Source organism: Cydia amplana, chromosome Z (assembly GCF_948474715.1).
Source record: "Cydia amplana chromosome Z, ilCydAmpl1.1, whole genome shotgun sequence".
Taxonomy (NCBI): Eukaryota; Metazoa; Arthropoda; class Insecta; order Lepidoptera; family Tortricidae; genus Cydia; species Cydia amplana.
Window position 1 is genome coordinate 10,917,407 of NC_086096.1, and position 20,890 is coordinate 10,938,296.

General features: G+C 36.4%; 1 protein-coding gene across 3 annotated transcripts; it reads left to right on the forward strand.

The window, feature by feature from the left end:
• The first annotated feature begins 1,292 nt into the window (after positions 1-1,292).
• On the forward strand, positions 1,293-13,745 carry LOC134661074 (ras-specific guanine nucleotide-releasing factor RalGPS2). Of its 3 annotated transcripts, none has more exons than XM_063516977.1 (12): positions 1,293-1,376; positions 1,688-1,783; positions 1,878-2,005; positions 2,466-2,742; positions 3,231-3,394; positions 3,644-3,786; positions 4,802-5,012; positions 5,183-5,392; positions 10,823-10,948; positions 11,440-11,604; positions 12,601-12,744; positions 13,608-13,745. In XM_063516977.1, the coding sequence occupies exons 2-12, from the start codon at positions 1,733-1,735 to the stop codon at positions 13,708-13,710; spliced, it is 1,722 nt and encodes a 573-aa protein (XP_063373047.1). In that variant the 5' UTR covers positions 1,293-1,376; positions 1,688-1,732; the 3' UTR covers positions 13,711-13,745. The 3 variants fall into 3 exon arrangements, with proteins under 3 accessions (XP_063373047.1, XP_063373046.1, XP_063373048.1); XM_063516976.1 differs by having other exon boundaries at positions 1,303-1,447; XM_063516978.1 differs by having other exon boundaries at positions 1,303-1,447; positions 12,616-12,744.
• Positions 13,746-20,890: the final 7,145 nt, after the last annotated feature.

Sequence of the window (20,890 nt, forward strand, 5' to 3'; positions counted from 1 at the left end):
CCTGAATAAGGAACAAAAGTACGCGATACTGGGCACTTCCCACCATGACTGAATATCTAGAAACCGTGAGAAATTCATTCAGACATCACTTTTAGGGATATTTTTCTGGAGAAAAACACGCAATTGATCTTCGTGCTCACTAAAACCCACCTAAAATACCTATAAAAGATGGAAACATAACCTAAAAAACGTACGCTTTAACAGTTAGAGATTCCCTAACTAAGTCAAAACCATGTTTTTCGTTCTGTCAAAGGATTTTTAACAAATTTTACTATCTGAAAGTATTTTTTTCTTCTTGAATATAGTAAATTTATGAATATGCGTTGTGTATCGCAGGACAAACGCCATAACAGTTTACATTGAACACCACCATTCACAAAACCATAAGCGAGTTATGATAAACTAGCAAGTTCTTATGTATCGTATTGTAGTTTTTTTTATTTACCTTCTAATTTGGGCTTTTGTTTATCCATTTAACTATTCTAATTGAGAAGATACAATTAAGAGAAGTAAAACGATCAACTATAAACGGAAGTCTCTACGCTTAGTTTATTTTTTTATATGCATCACTGACCACAGAGGCACAGACTGTTCTGAGGGCCGACCGCAAACCACGTTCGACGTCTTGCATCTACAGAGATGCAAGACGTGCTTGTAAATTCGTACGTAAGTGTGATAGAGATGCAACACGTCGAACGTGGTTCGCGGTAGGCCCTCTGATCACAGACAAGTATATTATAAATTGCATCGTTTGGCAGATTGGCGGGTTTATAGCCATAACAGACTACCGCACCGCATCGCGACCTTGGAGCGGTTCTAGGAATAGCGCGTACTGGTGTGGACTTCCACACGATCGCACCGATTCGTCAAAATGGTGCAATCCTACCAATATTATACTACTCTTTGAATGAGCTCCTTGACTGCCGAGGTTTTCCATATATTATATTACTCTTTGGGTTTTCCTGAAGTCCTACAGCAAAGAGTAGTATAATATTGGGCTACAGTATGGGATTCTTCAAAAAAGGAGTGTACAGCTTTTCAAAGGGTCGGCAACGCGCAAGTAATATGATAATATCTCTGGTGTTGCAGGCGTTCATGGGCTACAGTGACTACTTTCAGGCGGGCTGTGTGCTTCTTTGCTAAAGTTCTTTACCCCTGACGCGGTAAAAAACCAGTCTTAATACTTTTATTTTTCATACTGGCTACTCCTTCCTAGGGTGAGTAGACAGTAGAACTGTCCTTCCTTGTCTAATTGTCTATTTTCTGTCACCCAAACCCATCACCCTTTTTAACTTGGTTTCATTTTATAATTAGACCGACAGATATTAAATTGGATATTATTATAATTTAATGTTATTTTCTTATGTGTGGCAGCGGTAAATACATTTTTCTTTCACACTATGAAATGAACGATTTACTTGTTGATTTATAGTCAGGATTTTTTTCAGTACGTAAATAATTTCAGGAACAGTGTTCATTATCTTTCCGTGCATATGCATCTTATATAGTTCGAATAGTTAATTCATATCAATTTGTTTTGTACTTCATATTATATTGAATTGACTATAATAACATATTGTGTAAATAAGATATTAGTGATCATTGAAATCAAATAATCATCTAGTAATTAGATAATTGTGTCTTGTTTATCTCCTGTTGTTTTGTTTATTTAATTGCTATTTTTCAGCCGATACTGGGCTCGTCGAAGCATGCCCAATAGAATAAACGAAAAATGCCACGGGATATTCTTAGTGATAGCTTCTCAGTGTTAAGTATTGTAGAGGTACGTAATAATCCATATATATAATTTGTTGTATAATCATTTAATATTTCGTGAAAATACCCCTATTATCAAGTCTAATTTGATATTGTTGCAGCATGAAGATGAAGAGAACTGGCCTCTGGAAGAGAAACCATCTTGTAGACACAATGATAAGAAAGCAATACACATTCCATTGAACAGTCAAAAAACTAAAGATGACTGCGCATGCTATTACAATTATGGGTAAGTAATATACTATTTATATATAAGTTGTTTATTTCTGCTGACTTAGGATGTGGATGTTGGAAATTAACATATGATAAATAAAATTATAACTTAACGAACATTAAATTCCCTTTCTACCATTAACTAAATTTTTTGTTAATTGAGAATAGGCCAGATTTTACAAAACATTTATATCAATGAACATTTTGTACCCATTAATAACTATTCAGAACTTTAGTATTGATATGTGTTTAAACTTCTATCTGTCTTAAAAGTTATATCAGTAGCTAGTTTTTGACAAACATGTATAAAGTTAAGCCCCATTTAGACTGATCAAGAATTTGCATATGATTTTTGTTACATTCTGGTATTTGGTTGATCTGACATAGGCCTCCTCCAGGCGACGCCACTCCTTGCGGTTTTTTGAAATAAAGGCTATTTCAATTCAATTTCTACTATGTATTATATTTTCACTAAGACTCGGAGACGGCAGCAGTAACAGGCAACTAGATCCCGTCTATCAGTACAAAACCAGCAGTTTGCCAGCTGCTTCCAGCATCAATCAATCATGGGATGAAATAGTTTGTTCTGCTCTAAGATTGAGTCCGGAAGACATTGCGAATCAACTGACATTACTTGATCTACCATGTTTTAAAGCTATTCAACCAAATGAACTGACTACTTGCTGTTGGAACAAAGCTAACAAGCAGACTGTGGCTCCAAATGTAGTTGCATTTACTAAAAGGTTCAACAGGGTGAGTCATTTGCATTCATTACAGTATAAGTGTATAATGCACTTTTAAAATCCCTCTCAATTTTAAATGCTTTTATTTAATATCATCTGACTTGGTGTCGTATTAGTATTTAAATATTAACAGTAAGTTACATTTGATACTTTCTGGTTTCTTATAATAATGTTGCATATCTACTTACCTTTAGTTAAATTTCTTTGTTATGGTACAATTGAGCTGATCTAATGAGCCCAATAAATTAACACAATGACTTAAATTGTCTCGATTGACAGGTGATGAGGATGACTCTGTAAATTTCAGTTAGCATTATTAGTTTGTGCCAAAAATGTATATTTTAATGAGAGGTATGAAAATTGTATTCCCGGTAATTAGTTACCTAATATTGATAATTTTAATCCAAGTTATATTTAATAAAAAATCATTGTAGTTACAGTGATTTTTTTATTATATCGTATGTAAATATATGAGCATTACTCTGTTGTTACCTGTAGGTAAGCTTTTGGACCGTACAAGAAGTATTGAATGGCCAATCACCTAAAGCAAGAGCTGAGACCCTGGCACATTTTATTAAAGTTGCAAAAAAGTTACATGACCTTAATAATTTGCATTCTCTGTTTGCTGTCATATCTGCGTTAAATAGTGCTAGTATATATAGGTAAGTTGATGGATAATCGTACATACATTTATTGTAATAACAATAACATGAATGAGCTTAATCTTTGCCACTTAAGTATGTGTGGCGGGTACATAGATGTGTGTTAATGCTTGTCATAAATATGTTTAATATTGGAAAATATGGCTATAATGAGTTTGCTAAAATTATAAAATGTCACAACTTGTGTATTCATGCAGCAATACAAAGTTGATTTCAAAAAATAAGTAACATGTTTTTGATGTTTACTAGGTTGACAAAAACATGGGCATGCTTATCAAAGAAGGATAAACAACAATTTGATAAACTAGCAGAACTGTTTGGTGAAGAAGATAACTGGACAGCCCTGAGAGAATATTTGAAAAGCATATCTTTACCCTGCATACCTTTTATGGGTAAGTTCATTTATTTATTTATTATTTATATGAGCCTAGTGTCCCACTGCTGGGCAAAGGCCTCCCTCCTCCCTTTCCACGTATCCCGGTGTTGACCCGTCTCCCACCAGTTCCTGTCAAAGGCGTCGAGGTCATCCCGCCAACGCCGTCGAGGTTTGCCGCGACCTCGAGTTCGATTTAGTGGGGCCCAATTGGTGGTTGATTTAGCCCACAAGTCATCTGGCATACGGCAAACGTGTCCTGCCCAGTCCCACTTCAGCTTGGCGGCTGTTTCAGCCACATCAGCTATTTGGGTTTTGGAGCGTAGTATTGTGTTTCTGATGCGATCGGTTAAGTTCATTTAGAGTTTTTATAATCAATGTATTTAAAACAATATGGAATAAAATGAGGCATTATGAATTTCATGTCCTGCCCTGTCCTCTATTTCGCTCTAACCATTGCGTAAATAGGGTCATTGCGATAGTTTTCGTCCATTTGACGGGTAAATAATATATTTCATTTTTAATTTGCTACTTGCGAAATATCATTTTTATGTAGATGTTTAGACATTAAAGATTGCAATATGTCCAACTTTGTGCAATAATGTAGGTTTATATTAAAATTTCGTCAAGTGGACGAAACTAGAGCTGGACGAAAACTAGCGCAATGACCCTACGTGCGCGGCGCCCACATGCGCCTTAGGTCGTCCGGCCGCCGATGCAGACGCATGTCTCATAGGACTTCTAAAACAAAACGGGGATCAATTTATGGACAAATAGATGTCTATGAATCTACTCTATAGAGTTTATGGCTAACTGAGGATTCTCAGTTCGGGGCGAACTACTAGTTATATACCATTTCCACTATGATTATATACATATATACTATGTAATAGAAAATAGGCTTCGAAACGAGTTAGGACGAGACAGTCGCCGTCATTGCCTACGGCTCACACAAGGCTCAGGGCGCAGTAGCTCTTGCTTGAGGAGATTTCTAATCTTTTTCTCAAAAAGCTTATGAAGGATTTTTGTTTCAGGTATATTTTTAACTGATTTAACATATATAAACATTGCCCACCCAGCTCGTTCGCCTCACCGAACCGCCAAAATGGCGGTGGTTTTAAAAACGATTGAAAAATACCAAACATCGGAATACGATATTACACCTTTGCCCCATGTAGCCACATATCTTAACAGCGTCCGTTATATAGAGGAGCTTCAGAAATTCCTCGAAGATGATCAGTACAAGTAAGTGTATTCAACAAACACTCACATGCATTTATATTACCAGTCTTAATTAAATTAAATTAAAAATAATTGACTGGCCTCGGCTGGGTTCCTTGCCACAAGTTAAAATCGAAGTAAAACACCTCGTATATCGTATACAACGTTTTAAAGATAGGTATGTGTTTTTCCAGATTGTCACTAAAGCTGGAGCCCCCCTCGCCCGTGGGCAGCTGCGCCGGCTCCAAGGAGTCCGTGAAAGAGAACGGCGCGGCCGGCGCGCCCGCCGCCTACTCGCTCTCGCCCGCGCACCGGCTCGGCTCCGGCTCGCTCCGCCTGCACACCAACTACCCCCACTCCAAATTCATACCGACACACAGGAAATGTAGATCGCTGGGATCTAAGTACGTATTTGTTTATATCATTATTCTGTTTCAAACATAACTTTATTGGAAGTCTAAACGAGCTAGTTAGAAATACTTCAAGTTTTTAGGTTCCTTTATTGTGACTCGTTGATTGTAACACGAGATTTTCTTTAGTAATTTATGTGGTACACAGTGTCAAAACAAATTTTTTGGTAATGTTTTTGGAACTTTTTGGTAAACAAAAGTTGAACCAACTACAATGTGATGTATGGCGTTTATATCATGCTTGCTACTCACTTATCTCATGTTTTTCTAACGAAAAGAATTCAACACGATTGTTTTGGCACTATTTCTTTCTTTCTTTAGGTAAATAAAATATATGCAGGCTTAGAGCCATATTTGTGCAAATACAACTATGCTAATTTCTGATCTCACGACACGCATTTGCCGTCATATGTGAAACAGAAACGGTATATAGATCCGTTTCGTAACTGTAGGATTATTTTATTAGAGGGAAATTATGACATCACTAAAGGGTTAACTTATTAGGTTCAACTTCTGTTAGCCGGATTACGAGCTCAGTCACACATAGTGCTATTATTCGTTTATCCACATCACCATCAGTTTGAAGTTTTTTGCATTTCAATTTGTTTTAGCAAGATAAAACAAGTATGAGGAACTAATCATTGCATTACACTTATACATTTAGACATAATCATGTCTTTTTTGATGTTTTTCCTTTTGATAAGTATCTATAATGTTTTTTTTCCTCTTATGACCGGTACATAGGTTTCGTAGCACGAGCTTGCCAAGAAATTTTCACAAGGTCAATTTTGGTGTTGGGTGAGTCACTTATTCCCTTGATTGCAGCAAGAGAGCTCGCTTTGTGTTGTATTTGAAATTTAGATGATGCCACACTTGGTATGCAGAACGGTATCACTAGCATGCTTGTGGTTCGTCCGTAAATATTATTTATTTTTGATATAAGAAGGCATTTTGGTAATTATTTTTGTGGGAAATAAGTTGTAAATGATGTTAAGATAAGATGAGATTTCTATAAAAAAAAAGCTTAAATTAAATATCTCATCTTTGATGCTTTCCCAATAGCCTTCAGTGTAATAATATGTCTTACTTGGACAAAGTTTTTACACAATATGGTTTATGTTCTGAGCGAATTGTTTTAAACTCAATGAATAAACAATTCGTCTATTAAAAAAAAGGAAAGCATTTTTTTTTTCTAATTTAACAACTGTACTAAGAGACGTCAATAACGCACTTAGAAATATTCTCTCAGAATTTTACTATTATATTTTTAGCAGCTAACTCTACAAGCACGCTGGGAACTGGAAATTACATTAATTATACACATCATTTATGAATACTTACTGCACAGTCCTCCGTTAACATGACTATTAATAAATCATACTATGCACTCACGATAAACAGTTTATTGATAGGTAGCGTGATTGATAAGAGTAGCTGCGAGCACAAGAAATAATAATTATTAATATTAAACCTTCAATCAAAGTCAATGATTCATTGATTCAGTGTCGGTGTATTTTGTAATATCATAAAATACTCCCAGTTTCACTGCATTTACTGATAGAACTCTTAATAATGTAAAGTCTGTGCGGAAAGAGAAGGTCTTCTGGCGCCCAATACATTCCATGATTCTTCTGTTTGCGAACAGATTCTATCCGCATTATTCATGGTGTGACTGTACAATAACTTGTCGCCGATTAGCGGCGCTTCTGACTTAATCAGGTGTAGGTACACCTACATAAAAACGATAACAATTTCGTCATGGGATTTACTACGGATCACGAGGGGGCACTTATTGTGTAATGTTATTTTACACGTTTAAACGAAATGCCTTTTTATGATTTTTTTTGTCCTGTAAGGACAGTCTTTGAATTGAGCGAGTAGCACAAGTTTAGATTATTACTTAGGAAGTATTTTGTTTTGCGCTTTTTTTAAACATCCTAAAGTTAATATAATGTATGTTTGGAGACTTACTAGCTATACAATTATGCATAATATGTAAGTATAACAAGATATGACAGTATAACCAGTTCAGAATTTGCGTACCGTGGTTTTTATGTCTCTTTAGAACTTTCAGCAATAGTCTGATTTGCCAAAATTATCACAAATTTCAATCTTAACAGAAAAAGTGCATTGTGGAGCGGCACGTATCTGAAGTTCGGCAAAGGTTTAATTAACTAAAGAATAAAAATATAGGTAATATTGGTAGTTTAATACTTAATATTTGGCACTGTCGGCAGCATAGCCAGTATCATGACCGTGTTCTTGTTGACTCACTCGGGAAGACTGGGCTCCGCTCGGCAAGCCAGCCCAGCCCGGTCCGGCACTGTACATTAATCATCCAACCAAATAGGGCCAAGAATTTTAAGCCGTACCTAACTTGGCTATGCCGCTAGGGTTAATTATAAAGTGTTTAGTTTATCACAGAGTGCCTATGACCACATATATGTGTGTAAAGATTCAGCTTCATCGGAAACCGGGAAGTGGGTCAAATTTAACTTGCAAGGTTTGATTACAGTGCTTTACAATGCTTTAGTATGATATATAATACAAGTAACGTAACGTTAAATAAAAGTAACGTTATTGTATATCAGGAAATTAGGTCCAATGAGTTGTAATATAAACGTAGGTGGCATCAACAGGGTGTCGTGAGCGGATGGGCGTAGTTGCGCGATGACGCAATCGCGATAGGATAGCGGCCACTAAGAGTAGGTACGCTAAATTGACCCACTGTGTTTTGTATAGAACTAGCTAGATGGACAATTTTTTTTATGTTGTTGGGTAGTATTTGGGTTAATAATGTTCAATTAAATATAAAAAATATCAACAAACCAAATGAAAAAAATATATAAATGTTTTTTTTTTTACAAATAATTTAACTTAACACTATACTCGTAATGTAATACCTAGAAGGTCATGTGGGTCACTTTAACCCATAAACCCAAGAAATATTGGCGTAAAATATACAAACAAATAAAACCGGCCAAGTGCGAGTCGGACTCGCGCACGGAGGGTTCCGCACCATCAACAAAAAATAGAGCAAAACAAGAAAAAAAAAACAAGCAAAAAACGGTCACCCATCCAAGTACTGACCCCGCCTGACGTTGCTTAACTTCGGTCAAAAATCACGTTTGTTGTATGGGAGCCCCACTTAAATCGTAATTTTATTCTGTTTTTAGTATTTGTTGTTATAGCGGCAACAGAAATACATCATCTGTGAAAATTTCAACTGTCTAGCTATCACGGTTCGTGAGATACAGCCTGGTGACAGACGGACGGACGGACGGACAGCGGAGTCTTAGTAATAGGGTCCCGTTTTTACCCTTTGGGTACGGAACCCTAAAAACTGGAATACTCGTAAAATAGAAAATTAACTACGGTATCATATGTAAAATTGCATACCGTTTTATTGGCAGGCGTCCGGTTTTTTATCCCATCCCACAGCTCAGTACTTAAATCCATCGCTATCACCCAATAACCAAGTTCATTTTTTATTCCATCAACTCTCAATAGTCCTTACACCCTGGCGGGTGCTGTGTCTGCGTGCGTCCCATGACACGGATCAGGGCAGCATCGGCTCGGTGAACCCCTTACATTTCATTAAAGTGTTAAAAGGGACTCTACGTGTTGGCTTCGGCTCCGCGCACTCCTCCCAAAGGTCCGAAACACCATTGTTCCGTGATGGGAAAGACATAACTAAAGTACTTTAAACCTGATCATCTCCTTCGGACTCTTCTGTCATATCACTCAATATCAGAATAATAATAGTTGGTAGGACGTTTCACTTTTGTATGGAAGTAAAAACTTGTGATATGTATTAATTACTTACTGTATCTGTTATTTTCTTCCTGTCTTCAGATACAAAGGATGATTATGTCTTTTAAATAAGTCGTAACAGAAATATTCATTCATCAATGCATGCGTGTATTTACAAGCTTGTTTATTTTAACTAAGTTAAGTTGTACTTTGGCTCACCTTTATTTTTCGTTCTAGATCAATGTGTCACTCTCTTATTGTACCTAGTTTATTGTCTTTAGTATACTTGTACTGTAGGTATAGTCTTCTTGGCACTATTTGCACGTTCTTGCCTTATTCTAATTTTGACACTATATTTAGGTACACACTGTTTTTTTTTCACTATGCCCATAGCATGTAGGAGCTAATGCGTGTGCATTTACATAAATGAAGGAGACAGTAGGTGGTTACATACTTATTTACATAAATTAAAACGTACTCGCAATGAATAAAGAAAGCGTATTTATATACGTAATGTATTAAAAGTTGCCATGTTTGACGAACTTATGTAGCATTCAGCCTGTATACCTAGTGATATAGCCGAGGGATCTGACGTATAATAATTTAAAGACAAGTATAGTTTTAGAGTAATTGAAATAAAATATAAAAACCCGCGCGCCATATCTTCTCTTTCCTTCTAATTTCCCGGCTTTACGCCCCCTCTTAAAGGATTAGACAATTCACACTCGTTTCCCATTTATTAGTCGGGTTACAACGTTAATCAACAAATAACTTCCTACTAATGGATATTAATTGTAAATCTAACTTGTTATCATTATCAAGGTTGAATATATAGTCTAGTCTGTTTTGTTTTACCATCAAGTACTACCGTCAAGTATCTACTACGCCATACATTTTCCATGCATGAAACAAATGAGCGTTCCATACTATTTCCTATGGGCAGTTAAAATATGTTTAAAAAACCCGGATTAGGTATGTATGTATATGTATTTAGGTACTTGCAGCACTGATTAGCAACTATGTCGATGAATTATTATCCATATACATACCTACATATACTCGTAAATGAATGGAATGTAAGGGATTTTAGGGAGGTTTCAAATGTACACACCGTTTGTTAATATTACAATGTTGGTTAGTCGTGAGTAGTTATTACTAGAAGATCGTTATTAATTGATACAGGAGATATCAACGTTGATTTTCTAGGTAACGATAAAGAAATTGAACGTGCCTATTAGACCCCCGTCAAAGCCGTTCACTGCGTACCTACTGTCCGCACTGTTCAATGACAATTCGTAGACCTTATTTTCAAGACTTGCTGTTAGTGCAGTTTCATATTGTGTGGTAATACCTACACCTACAGCTACATTTTTAAAGGCAGAACGGTACACTCCCGCGTTAACGCATAAGGTTGCGTTTTTTCAAGGGGGTAGTGGATTCTCTATAAGAAGGCCGTGGGGTCACGCAAAGCCTTTGTGAAAAAGAGACAAGACAGGTTACATACCTACCTATATAGAAGAGTAAAAGGATCACGAAAACTTAATCGTTCCAAGGGGGCGCGGTTGTACGTCAAAGGGGTCACGAAAAAGACGGAAAAACTGAATGTCAGTGCATGAGGTACCTAAAGCCCCTGACGCTTTCGAGATGTTGAATCTGTAACGTTTTTTGCAGCATATTCGGAAAGGGGCAGTCGGACGAGAAGACGCCGGCTGGCTCGGTGAACCTGCTCGACGACACGCTGCTCGAGTCGCCGGGCTCCGTGGCCGGGGACAAGCTGTCCCATTCCTTGCCGCATGCGTAAGTCAAGCGCCCGCCATTTTTGTCCAAACAATAGGGTTGCTTCCTTATATACTAAATCGTTTCATGGCGGTCATGGAACAAAATTTATGGAAATAGTGTATGTATTTCCATAAATTTTGAGAGTAGGGTTCTTCTAATACATTATCATTTATTTCATTGTAGAGTATCTTAAAAACTAATCGAGATGATTTATGTATTTCTAAGCAAGTTTTCAATGTACAGTCGCCATCAGATATATTGGAGTGGTCAAGGCGCTCACAAATATTGGAAATCGCCTGTATTGTCAAGGCGTTAGTGTGCGTGCTCAGATATTGTGAACACCTTGGCCGCTCCGATATATCTGATGGCGACTGTACATTCACTAACGTTAAGTCTTACATTAGAATTAAAAAAAAACGTGTTGACAGTTTGTATTACGTTCATATAGAGATACAGTTGAAGTAATATACCTAAATTGTAAATTTCTGACTCTCAATTGCTTGTCCTAGTAATCCTTCGAAAGCGGAAGCTTCAGAATGTCTGTACGAAGGTTTCGTGAGAAGAAAAATCGTGTTGAGGGACGGAAAGAAGGTGTCCCTTGCGTCGTGGCAGCGCTACTGGCTCGTGCTGCACGGCCAGCAGCTCGATTTCTTTGCCGCCAAGTCTTTTAAGGGGTGAGTTTTCTCATTTCTGACACGATTGTATCACAGGAGGTACCAGTACCCGGGCGTTTTTTTTTGTTGTCCCCTACACTTTTTTTTCAAATTTGAGATTTTATGTTATTTCTACTCAGAATCACGAGCTCTTTCTATCCTAATAGGAGAAAAAAAGTGTCCCAAAATTTCCATACATTTTTCGATCTTTCCATTCCGCGACTGCCATACAAAGTCTATGAAAAATGGTGACGTAAATAATGGAAATAAAAACCTTAGGACACTTTTTTTCTCCTATTAGGATAGAAAGAGCTCGTGATTCTGAGTAGAAATAACATAACCAATCCCAAATTTGAAAAAAAAGTGTAGGGGACAACAAAAAAAAAACGCCCACCCACGGGTCGTTTGAATGCGGACGTTGAATGAAGTTAAAATAAATATTTCAGTTAACTCGCGGTCAGGGGCTCGTTTCTCAAAAGCATGTAACTTGTAATACAAGTTGAAGACCCTTTCTAACAAAAGCTGTCAAAAAGTGACATCAGGGGCCCATTTCTCGAACGTTATTAGTCTAATATTATTAGTGTGTTGCCATGGTAACCCATACGATTTGACAGTTCGTGGACTAATAATATTAGTCTAATACCGTTCGAGAAATGGGCCCCTGCTTGTATTACCAGTTACAAGCTTTTGAGAAACGGGCCCCAGGTCTGGATTTCTAGTTAGTGATTCACACTAAGTCTGATTCCGTGGACCGGATCTACAAGTACTTTAATGCGCGTTGCAGGTAAAGTCTATTTTTTTATTCCGTAGACTGAAATGACAGTTAATAGTATGAACATGAAATGTCATTTCATACTATTAACTGTCATTTCAGTCTACCGAATAAAAAAATAGACTTTAGGCGTTCATGATTTCATAATCTTGGTACTTTTAGTGTTATTTTCCCGAGAGCAGTATCTGTATAAATGTATGTATAAATAGTGTTAGTAAGTTGTAGTGTGCTAGTGAGTGTAGTAGTTGTCTGTCCGGCAGCACGAGCCGCGGCGACTTCCGCGAGGGGCGCTACAAGACGCTGCCGCTCGAGAGCTGGACCGCCACCCGCGGCGAGTCGACTGACTCCTTCCAGCTCATACACCAGCACGGCACGCTCTACAAGTTCAAGTCAGTACCACACTAAATATATATTACTCGATTACTATTTACCTCTCTATTCAAACTTCAATTTATAGTAAGTATATATTATTTCCTTTTTAATTGTTTTTATTGTTTTCCAATTAGGGTTGCCAGATGGTCGGGATTTGGCGGGATTCTCCCGATTTTTAGCATGTGTTCCCGATTCCCCACCAAGTGCAAATTGTCCCGAAAAACAGGTTCACATTATAAGACAATGATTTCAAGTTACGAACTGTCGTCGAGCGAGCGTGCGGGGCGTGCGTGGCGAGAGATTGTGCGGTGAGGGAGCGATGGTTTTTTCCCCGACTTAAATCCCAAAATCCCGAAAAATTGATATTTTTTCCCGATCATAGCGCCTTTCGATCTGGCAACCCTATTTCCAATACCTATAGTAAATATAAAATTAAATATTCTTGAATGGCAAAGGTGGTATATCTACTGTTTCCGAGACTTAATTTATAGGGCTAATAGCTAGTGGCTCTAATTATTAAATAAGAGTTTAGTTAAACATAGGTAGTTAACTTATTTATAGATTAATACATAAGTAGAAAAATTGTATTACACAAATAAAGTTTCTTTCGCGTTGTGTAGTTTAGAATAGAATTATATTCTTTTACGCAATTGTAAAGTAGTTAACTTGGTATTAACGAAACATAAGTTATATATAGTATTTATTTATTATTAAGTTTTAGTTAAGAGCTTTGTAAGTGAGTACGCATGCACTCGCTATACTTACTGACTATTTATATTTAGTTCTGCTGTAGTTAAGTTTCTCTGTAGTGAAATGTATAATTTCTTTGAGAAAAAAATAAAGTTCTATAAATCTAAATAACAATTGACTATAATTTCAGAACCGGATCTGATACTACGGCCATGCAGTGGTGGATAAAGATCCAAGAAGTATCTAACAAGATGGTGAAACCATTGCCTGCGAATCTCATGCAGTTCGAATAACCGCCACGGGCGGCGGCTACGCTCTGTGTCACTCTCTCTCTTCATAGATTTATGTCAACTTACATCGATACAAAGTAGGTATCTGCATCTGATTGTATTATACGTTGGTTGATACTCGATTCGACGCACATGGCGACTTGTTACAGCGATACAGTCCCTGTACTGTCCTCGTGCTTTAGCTTAGCCTACGAGTACATACCTAGTACCTCTCAAACAATCTGCGTTATGATGCATGTACCTGAGAAGACTCGAGGTCACCACACTGGCGCTCTTTAATGTGTATATTATTAAGCCACGGGGCATATGTACCACAATTTCATACATCTCAAGTTAATCTCCGCATTTTTAGTTAAGATTTGTATTTTACCTATATGATAACGTATAAGTAAATGAAATGAGCAGTTGCACTCTCATGCTTGATTAGTATGAGAGTGCCAATGTGTGGCGACGGCGTGTCATCTTATATGGTGCTGGTCTATGTAAAGGTACACGGTCTATTCTTTACCCATGGCTACTAGTCAGTATAACAGTTAGCAACTATTATCGGTTCCATCAACGAACTAGAATAACTATATATTCCGTTGCCGGGTTCCATACCCGATGTGTGATGTCGCCCTGTGTGATGGCTCTGATACCCAGAAAGAACACTTAGAAATAGACCTTTTAAATGTTGTGCATATAATATAATCCTCTCGAATATAACGTGTAAATAATATTGCTTGCATCCACCGATATGAGTATATCGAAACTAGTATAAGCACTCTCTCACGTGTGTTACTTTTTATAATATTGAATTTTAATGAAATACTACAAAAATAATTGGAAATATGCGACTGAATCCTTCGTAAGACTATTAGTGTAAATGATTACTCGTTTTATGGCTACTATTTAGGTCTAAGTGTAGGCTCCATCATGATTGTAAAATATTGTGAATCCTTGAAGGGTCTGGCCGCCCAAAGATTTTGTATGTAAAATCACTAATAGTGTAGTGTAACACTAGCTTGTATTTTGTTATACAAATAGGCCCCTGGTGTTTTTCTTTAGAGGCTATATTAGTATTAATGTGATTAACTCGAACACCTTTATACATACAACTTTTTGGGAACAAGTAAAATTATTGTAACAAATATATTTATTTGTGTTTTTAAAACAAGTAGTCACACTACTATGAAGTATATGTACTAAAGAAATAGGTAGCGACGAAGCGTCATCACCCCTGGAGGGCTTCGTCACAATTTCATTAGTATCTGACATCTATTTCAGTTTATAATTCAAACACATCTGTTAAACTATGACACTAACAACCATACCAAGTTAAATAAAAACCTTTGAAAAGGAACTTTTAGATAGAATCTCAGACTTGCTTGGGTAAGAAACATTCAGCAGTCGACGTCCCAAAACTGTTAGTAGGTAGGTACGGCATGTGATCATAATCGCTGTTCATTAGTTTCGCATAATTTAAGTAGCTTCGTTCACTTTTTGTCCTTAATTGTCCTTTATTAATTATTATGCACTGTGTGTTACAACGTGTAAATTCCTCACGGGCATATATTTTGCATATCAGAAAGAAGTGTCAATTAATTAAATTATGTAGTGGTAGGGGTAATAGGTATGCGTATTATGTAGGTACACTAGTGAAGTGTAACCTAAGCGAATAAATCTGTAGTGTATGTTACTTGTGTATGGCAAGACAAATGATTAGAAATTGTATAAATGTACTCGCTGTAACTCTATTTACTCTGCGTGCTAGACTGACATTTCTATACAAAACAACTAAATGTTTTACTGTTCCAAAGGTTCCAATAGACTTAAGGTCTCTGCCCACTACACCGTATCATACCATGACCGTGCTATGAACGTATCAGGCACGGAATGTAACGCGACACGGACTACTATGCCCACTACACCGTGTCCACATTGTTTCATATCCGTACATAACGTGTTACCGCGTATCATCCCCATAGCATCCGCCTATAATCCCCGTAGCATCCGCGTTTCATCCCCGTAGTATCCGCGTTTTATTCTCGAGAGCCAGACTCGTCAGAAAGAGCCAGCGAACGGTTATCATACTGGCAAGAGCGAGCAACAGATACGGCAACGCGTTTATAACGGGCTTAGAATGGTCACCATAGGCGGTTATAACCCGTATGCTCGCCGTTTCGCCGCCTGCACGTACCGTTCTGGCAACGTTGCGTACCATGCACGGAGCGTTTCGGCACCGGCAAAATATCCTCGCAACAATTTTTGACGGTCCGTGCATGGCACGCTACGGGTATGGTCGGTGACGGAACGGGCTAGTGGGCATAGTCTCATACTTTTTAATACAAAGAATATTTTTTTGCCTGACACGTTCCTACTACGGTCATGGTATGATACGGTGTAGTGGGCAGAGACCTTTATAGGGTACAAAAAAGTTATTGATAATAGAAAAGATATATTATATGTCTACCATACTTAGTTAGGTCATAAGTTCTGTCAGGTCTGTTAGGTCACAAAGGTAAAATGTACCAAATACATAGCATTTAGTAAAAAAAAGTTATCCATGATCTGAAAGCTTTTTTTATAGAACTTATGACCTGACTAAGTAGTTCTTTAATCTATGGTCGTACCTAGCAAACAGTTATTGATTGTAAAATAGACTTAGATAAGTCTATGAAAAAATTGTGCCTCCCAGTTTAGTAGCTAACGTAGATGGATGATTGGATGTACAGCGCCACATTATTGTGATAACTTGATTTTCAAACGTTTGCTTTTGCCAACCAGAGATATTTTTTGTATATAACATTTTTTCATCAGAGAGAACAAGAGTTTAAGCGAAGTCACGTGATAATCGAAAATTCAAGAAAAAATAAACAATTATAACATAATGAAAGCGAAGTAAACAGCCGCGCCGAGTAGCGTCATCTAGTTAGACAAATCGGATACATGATTCTATTTTGCAACCTTGTGTTTCTTCCATAGTTATTTCGTCTATGATATGATATTAAATTTACTAGTTAAATATATGCCTGTTTGCAATATACATAACATAAATTTCTACTTGAATCACAGGTATTCGAAATTGTGATGATCCCTGTGACACTTTCTTTGACGTTGCAGAGTTTGTCCAAATGTTGGTACTATTTTATACAAAAGTAGGCTGCATCTCCATTTAAAGAATCAGATTTTATAGTAGGTGTCATAACAATAGAGAATGAGTTGTATTAAGACACCTAACATAAATTTATTTTCTACATTCCTGGTATGGTGGGCCACTAGAGGTTAAGAAAACATGCTGACATTGCATTATCAGTTGTGACGTAGACGGTAGGACCTATGTAGGCTATGTATACCATCGGGTATAGGGATCATTCAGTTTTGTCTCGAAAACATTTACATTTGTGAGTTGTTTAATGCTTTTAAGCATTAGGTACTCAACATAAAAAAATGACAATTTGGAGCGAGCATTAATAGGGATGATGACACATGTTGAATTTTATAACAAAATCTAGTAAAATAGATAGTAAATGAGCAATTTATCACAATAATGTGGATATTAAAATAAAATACGGAAATGTTACAAAAATACAGGAAAGTTTCAAAATTTAAGTTTTTTTTTAACTTCCAAAAACGATAAAAGTAAGGGTACCATTCGATTCCTTACATTTTATCCAAAAAAATATTGTATAGCAGCTATATACATAAACGCAATATTTCACGGACAAAAACGCAATTTTCTTGTTTTGTCCATACTACAAGATGGGATCTCAGTGACCTTGACTTCACGTTCACTTATCCTTTTGTGAGGGGCGTTTCGCGAGTGTAGTGCGACTGTCGGACTTTGAATATAATTTCTGACTTTTGTGTTGCTTTAATGCAATGGGTCCCATATAGACATTTGATCCTAAAAACAAACCCAATCGATTGATACCATAAATGAAAATTAGTCATGTGTTATGTAGCCTATTAACGCTAAAAAAATATATCTGGTGCAATCGGTGCTTATATATCTCACCATACATTTAATTGTATCATAATTTAATGTACGTGTACGTTGAATGAGAAGAAATTGTGAAAATGTTTAATTAAACTGTAGGGACAAGTGTCTGTATCAAGTACGCATGGATATGGATTATGTTTAAAACGGTGTTCCATAAGGTACAATTATGATGTACGTTCTAAAGTTTATCCTATAAATAGGTACTTAGAGGTACAATTTTGGACACCCAGGCTTTCATTAAGCATTAGCTCAATGAACCAATGCACTACACAAGTACACTCATATAATCATACATTTACATCGATACACGTATGTATGCATGTGATAAATATATATGTTAGATATAATGTCACCGTAAACATATCCAGGTACTTCTTTCGATTATTAACACACCCTAATTTTATTATTACACCTTTTTACAGTTGATTCTAGTTTTAATACTCTAATAATAATCTCATATTACTTAATACATATTACATACTTGGAATTGGCAAAAAGTCGTGGAAGAAATAAACTTACGTAGTAATAACAAACACATTAGGTACCTATATCCTGAAAATGTGAGCTCTCTATACATATAGTATTATCCATACTGAAGTTATGATACTGAAGTTATGAGGCGAAGAATGAGGTACCTATACCGCGTCCAGAAATGTAGGTGTATAGGTTAGTCGGGGCAACAATTACCCTAGATAGATTGTGTTAAAGTCATTTTGGATATCTGTTATTTTTTTATCGTTCAATCATACTGCTTTTAATTTACATCCAGAGATGTACAAAATGGTTTTAAAAAAGCATTTAAATACAAAATGCAAAATACTTTTCAGATTTACTATTTCAAATGCAAAATACCAAATAGTTTTGCGTTTTGTATTTCAAATGCTAAATGCAAAATAGGTATTTTCAAAATACTTTTTCAAAATAAAATACCTTTTGACCAAATCTCACATATTTTTATTTATTTTAGGTATTTATCATGAGAATAGCCATAGAATAGATAATGTTCGTCGTTTTCGTTTGATATTGACACTAGTCAGACATAATAGCCGGTTTAGACTCTCGTGGCTCGCAAGCTCATCGAGCTAATATAATTTAAACACTAACGACACGGCATAAGGTTTATAACCGAATGACAGGCCGAATGCGAGTGTGTCGCGGCGAGCCACGAGACGCGCCGCGAGCCGAGCCGCGAGTCTAAACGGCTATAAGGCGCGCACTCTGACCAAAGAAAAAAAAAGGGCGCGCATGGCTAGCAGACGCCCCTATCGGTCAAATTCGGCAATACAAGCGTCATTCGTTCATTTCATTTTGTTTGACTGGTAATGTTGGCTAAACTTAATCACAAAGTATTTTGCATTTTGAAATGAATATTAAAAATGCAAAATACATCTCGAAAAGTATTTCAAATAAAATACAAAATGTTTTTTACTAAAAGGCATTTAAATGCAAAATACAAAATAGGTATTTTGCATTTTGTATTTGCATTTTAAATAGAAGTATTTCAAATAAATCGCATCTCTGTTTACATCTTGTTGGTCGCTTGGACAATATGGGGACTAAGTATGTAGGTATATTATTTTACCGATATAAGATGTTCGTTTACGATCGTTAAGGTTCCTAATTTGCCGTTTAAATCACATAGGTAATATGTGATTAGCTGAAACTTAAGTAATACCTATACGAAACGAAGTGGATCTAAAATAATATCGCGCTTAATCCAGTGATATCGCCAATATAAAGATTTACAGCATAGATTCTTGTAACTCACATTAATATTAGATACAAATTATCTGCCATATATATGATAACTTCTAGTGCAGCTATTTTACGATATTATGGCCAAATTCTATCAAATTATTTAAACTAACCGCTTACGGGTATGCTAGAACGTAATATGCCAAAGTACACTCGACTCGCTCACATAACACTTACTGTTTGTACCGAGATTATCTTGAAATATTTCAGTCGGCGTCTAGTAAAGTAAAACGCAATTAGACGGATGCATTTTCGTGTCCTCATATCCCGGGGGTCTTTAGATTGTCACACAGCTCTATTGTTTCAATATTTTCTCTTTTATGACTATGTACTCAGTTAGGACGCTCTTGACAGTGATGTTCGTCACAGAAAATATCGAGGTATAATATTTTCTTTTTTGTAATATAAGGAGCTCTGTATATTACAGCTACGTACTTACGTAAGTAAGTAGGTACTTATTCTACCGCTCAAAGGTAGTCCGCTTTATATTTTGACTAGAAAACTCAAGTTTCTGTATAATTTAAGTACCTACATAAAGGTGAGTATATGGTCATGTTTATATTTATAAGAATCTGCATAACTATTCGTGTTTAATCAATTGTTCTTTAAAAATGTATGCCTTCGATAAACCAGGTAATACAAATTATACAATCTAGAACAGTCATTTCTGAGACGTAAACGACTTGAAAAGGGCTGTCATTATAAACTACTCGATTTGGTGGTATGTCATCAGATGGTGGCCTCAATTTGAAAAAAACTTTGAATTTATTTAGAAATCAGAATCTAAATTAGTAGTAGTAAAGTTTTTTTATGTTTATAGAGATTGTTCTAGCACGAACGTCATGTTGTTAGTGCTTGACAAAATAAAAACATCGACAATAATGTTATCGATCCTTCAAGGGTCTTTTATATTGACGAAATTTTTGATCAAAAAAAGCGGCCAAGTGCGAGTCGGACTCGCCCATGAAGGGTTCCGTATTTAGGGGATTTATGACGTATTAAAAAAAAAACTACTTACTTACTAGATCTCGTTCAAACCAATTTTCGGTGGAAGTTTGCATGGTAATGTACATCATATATTTTTTTTAGTTTTATCATTCTCTTAGAAGTTTTTTAGAAGTTACAGGGGGGGGGGGGACACATTTTACCACTTTGGAAGTGTCTCGCGCAAACTATTCAGTTTAAAAAATATATATTAGAAACCTCAATATCATTTTTGAATACCTCTCCATAGATACCCCACGCGTATGGGTTTGATGAAAAATTTTTTTTTGAGTTTCAGTACTAAGTATGGGGAACCCCCAAAATTTATTGTTTTTTTTTTCTATTTTTGTGTGAAAATCTTAATGCGGTTCACAGAATACATCTACTTACCAGGTTTCAACAGTATAGTTCTTATAGTTTCGGAAAAAAGTGGCTGTGACATACGGACGGACAGACAGACAG

Coding starts and splice junctions, on each gene's coding strand:
- LOC134661074 (XM_063516977.1), top strand. CDS start 1,733: ATGCCACGGGATATTCTTAGTGATAGCTTCTCAGTGTTAAGTATTGTA. Junction 1,784..1,877: donor CAGTGTTAAGTATTGTAGAG/GTACGTAATAAT, acceptor ATATTGTTGCAG/CATGAAGATGAAGAGAACTG. Junction 3,787..4,801: donor ACCCTGCATACCTTTTATGG/GTAAGTTCATTT, acceptor TTTTTGTTTCAG/GTATATTTTTAACTGATTTA.